At 35.7% G+C, this 4519-nt stretch overlaps 1 protein-coding gene across 1 annotated transcript; it reads right to left on the minus strand.

The window, feature by feature from the left end:
• Positions 1-724: 724 nt before the first annotated feature.
• LOC131660756 (mechanosensitive ion channel protein 10-like) lies at positions 725-4118 on the minus strand. Its single transcript, XM_058930067.1, has 6 exons — positions 3832-4118; positions 2229-3678; positions 1962-2082; positions 1580-1873; positions 1284-1486; positions 725-1177 (listed from the first exon to the last, which is right to left on the minus strand). The coding sequence occupies exons 2-6, from the start codon at positions 3668-3670 to the stop codon at positions 925-927; spliced, it is 2313 nt and encodes a 770-aa protein (XP_058786050.1). The 5' UTR covers positions 3671-3678; positions 3832-4118; the 3' UTR covers positions 725-924.
• Between the last annotated feature and the right edge of the window lie 401 nt (positions 4119-4519).

Below are 4519 nucleotides of genomic sequence, written 5' to 3' on the forward strand. Positions count from 1 at the left end.
TAGAAGAATTATCCTATCTATATATAAACTGTAGTACCCTGTACCTAACAACTATATAAGGAAAGTATAACTAAAAGTTGTTTGAATTATACAAACTAATAGTTAACAAAAACAAACTAATTAACCTTAGTTGGTTAATTAATCTAAATTATCTATATGTATGAAAAATTACTAGTATATCCAAACTCATAGATGATAATGGTCAGTGGTTTGATAGCCAAGATGGTCTCTAGTCTCTCCTGACTACTTCACCAATCCTTACGAAGCAAGCCTTGGAGACCATCCACCCGCAACCTCTTCTCTGAGGTCATTTGTCTCTACTGAAGATAATGAGATTCTCACTCAATCACGGATAGAGTTCACGCAAGTCATTTTCTACTATCAACAATTCATGCACATGATGTTTGTCATCCTAAGTGGTAGTACATTCTTCACTTGAAATTATGTAATACAACACTTCAAATTGAAGACATGCATGTAACCAACACCAACACACACCAAATATGTAGTTTCATTCAATTATTTCATTCTCTCAGATTATTACTCATGCCAAGTGTCAATGTCATTACTTGTGATATGTGTCAGTGTCATGTTTGTTATACGCGTTTGTGTGTTGATACTTCATAGACCAAAATTAAATCAAATTATAACCAGATTCAAGGGACAAAGTTAAACCGTGAGCCAAATTTTTTGCATTGGTTCAACTTCAAGGTTGGTACATGAATAAGACAGAAGAGTCCTGAATATATAATTTTATAACCATATGAAAAACAATTGTTAACATTATCTTTCAAGGCCCAACACGATCAGATGTATGAATTGAACATACCATAGAAAACAAACTAATGGCATTTGACAGACCAAAGAAACAAATGGAGACATACATGAAGTTGAATAGCATTGTGTAACAATCATCGTTTAAGATTAACTGGTATCAGGTTCAGTGTGTCTGAGATGAACAGCTTGTGGAAGAAGGTTGTATATGATTTTGAGCTCTTCAAATATTCTCTTTACTTCCATCACTAGTTCACTTTTCCGCCTGAGTTTCGCCCCAACGTCTTGGAAGTTCATTGTGTGAATAACATAAAGACCCATCTTAATCCTATTTACATTTTCAATCTCCCTCACAAACAAGTCGAAATTAGCATGCCAGTATTGTGGAGTCCTCTCCACATACCTAATTTTTTTAAAACAAAAACATCAGAACCAAGATATGCATATAAATACTAAGATTACAGCAACACGAGTTATTCCAAATTGGTAATAAAACTTCAGTAGCTTACCTCTTTATTTTTTCATTCAGAGCTCCAATTTTCTCTGCTGGTGTCTTAAAATCAATCCAGAACTCTAAAGAATCAATCATATCCGGGCTTCTGTAATAATTGCTAATGGGTTTTACGGCCAGGACAGAGTTTGGATAATACAGCTTTTCATTACTAAGTTTCAAGAATACGGTTGTCAATAGATTCATTTCTTCGACCACTAGCTGCCAGATGATTTGAAAAGCATTAATACGCGAATCTCAAAAACAAAAACAAAAACAAAAACAAAAACAAAAACTTTGGCTGCTATAAATTACCTCGACACCATCTACAACACATCGATCACCAACGTCGAATGGATGCATTATAAACACAAAGATGATGGCTTCAAATATATTCTTGCATGTGTTTGCAAACATGAAAGATGCAAGTACTAGCTGCGATGCAATGAATAAAAGTACTTTTGAGTTTGCAATTTCCATAAGAAGAAGCCACACTAGTACGGTCACAAGTACTACAACCACTGTCACAAGCTTGTTTAATTGTTTAACAGCTGTTTTAGTGTCGCTTAAGGCGTGTGCAAGTGCTCTGCGTTCTTGATATACCTTCAACTGAAAAGTAGAAACATTATAGTCCAAACAGAATTTTAATCCTTCATTATGATGACGACAAATTTCTAACAAACATATCAAATCTTACCACCCAATCTGTTAAAGATTTTCTGGTAATTAGCCCTGTCTCTGTCTGTGCCAGTAAAGGAAATACCCAAGGAACTTCTTCCTTAATCATGAATCTACGGAGTTCATTCTCGTCAATGTCCCTGTTCATAATGAGAGCACTTTTTAGTAGCAATAAGAGTGGCAGATATCAAAACAAGGAGAAGGGCATTTTTAGATTAACATTTGTAGCTTAAGTGGTTTTTAACATGTAAATGAACTTCTAAAGTAATAACGTGTATATTCTTACGTGCAACTAGGGGAAGCAGCGACATTTCTGAAAACATGATAGGCTGCAGCAGTTGCTTCCATCTCATTTGTAATTTCTTTATCAGTTTGTTTATTTTCTACATCATAAAAACTTTCATCTAGTGAACTAGAGATTGTTGACAGCCTTGAATTCATCACTGAATCTACCAAAATCTTCATCGTCCACGACGAAACTTTCTCTTGCTTCATGCTGTGAAGTTTTGCCATATCAATAACCTCTTTCTTTGTGTCACCTTTATTGGTAATACTCTGGAAACTAAAATGGCTCAACCTCTGCGATCTTCCAATCTTCTCGTCCTCGTCCAAAAGTGGAGGCCCGGAGAGAGTTTGCAGAACATATTGATGGAAGATTGATTCTTGAATTCGATCAAAGAAAGACTTCACATGGAAATTTGAAGCCAAAATCTTCAGCAACAATGTCTTTACGACCCACAGAAATGCTCCAATTAGAAGGGAAACAAGAGTCCATGTTACACCATCTAAAATCTTTCCGGCCAGTTTAGATCGCGGGACCTCATGATTGATAAAAAGAACCCATGTGAGAAGAACCAAACCGATCCAAATGAAAACCTGGACGCATTTCTTCATTCCATGGACAAAATAAAGCACCTTTTTCCTCAACAAAAAGTTCATTTCAATCAAGAAAACAACAATGTGCATGAACCACTTTGTAACTAACATGCCACAAAAGGTCACCATCGCAAGCATCCACCACCTCCAAAGCCGCAAACTCCACATATGTATCCTTCTCAGTTCCTCAACAGTCAGGCTAGCCAGCATGTTCCCCGCAATCAACGCAAACACAAACAATTCGATCGAAGTCCTAGTCGTTAGTCTCTTATGCTTGCCCTTACTAAACTCAACTTTCTTGTAAATAATTTCATCAGGATCCTCACCAGCATGACTTGGAGATGCCCTCCAAGATGTTCTAGTAGTGAGGAAAGACGCAATCGAAACACTTCTATTAACCGATTCAGATTTGTAATTGGATGAATATGAACCTTTATTAAATGAGTTCTTATAAGATGAACTAACAGCTAACTGTTCCTGCAAAACATTCTCCTCTAGAACCGTTCCATCAACATGGTAAGGTTGTTCACCAAATCTTGATTTGGGTTTAGAATACACCGATCTCACAAAAGATTTCCTCTTGGTAAGGTTTGCATTTGTAGTGGGATATTTTGGAGGTTTATTAGGGCTTGGGGTGAACCTTATCTCAGGGGAAGCACAGTCAAAAGGTGGTGACTTTGAAGCAAGTTCGTTTTCACCTTGAAGCATAGATTCAAACAGCTTCAACCCATGATCATGATCATGCTCAAAGTCATTACTCTCACCACCCACATTCGGAATCCCCACCACCACTTCACCTTTCTTCTCCATCATGCTTACTCCACCACCTTGATGCTTTCCATTACCATCCATTCACAACCCTATACATATAACAAAACCATAAACATGTGAAAGTTGATAAACTATCTAACAGTCATAAAAACCAAATCTTTAAGTAATGTTGAACTAAAACTACAATGAACATAGTATTAAACACAAGAGAAACATAGCATGAAAGAAAAGAGAAACAAAACCTTTGTGTAAATGACAAAAAGTACGCTGCAAAAAGTTGTAACACGAGTATGGGTGTGAAGTAACACACTTTGGAGTGTGAATTTATGTATTATTGAAGCTTTGGAATGTGATTTGATTTGGGTTGGCTGTACTTGGATATACAAACGTGGGTCAAACAACAACGGCGATGGTGGGGTGTTAGACAGCCTCGTTGAGTGTCAAGAAACGTAGCAGAAAATGAGAATCTTAGCATTTCAAGAAATGTGGATTTATGCAACTTTTAGTTTTCGACAAAAGCTAACATTTAAAATATAGTACAAATAAGTACGTAAATGTCTACAAAAGACTACGAGTTAAGTTAAAATATGAATAGTGTCTTGATTTGTCGAAATATATACACAAAAATGTTATCCCTCCATCTCGAAAAGACATAACCACATTCTGCCCATGAACCAAGATATTTGCTAGGATATCTTTTGATTCTCTTATTGTTATTTAATTATAAGAATGAAGGTATATTTTAGTCCCTCACAAAAACTGTAGAAGTTAGATTAGTCTCTTTAATTCCTTACAAAATACTTATTTAATTCCTTACAAAATTTAACTGAGTAATGTTAGTCCCTCTTTTAATATTTTTTTTCAAATAATTTTTTCCTATTTTTTAACTGTGACTGGACTCCTATTTTACGACTGTTGATTAGAAATTAT

This window comes from Vicia villosa, linkage group LG3, assembly GCF_029867415.1.
Source record: "Vicia villosa cultivar HV-30 ecotype Madison, WI linkage group LG3, Vvil1.0, whole genome shotgun sequence".
Classification (NCBI taxonomy): domain Eukaryota; kingdom Viridiplantae; phylum Streptophyta; class Magnoliopsida; order Fabales; family Fabaceae; genus Vicia; species Vicia villosa.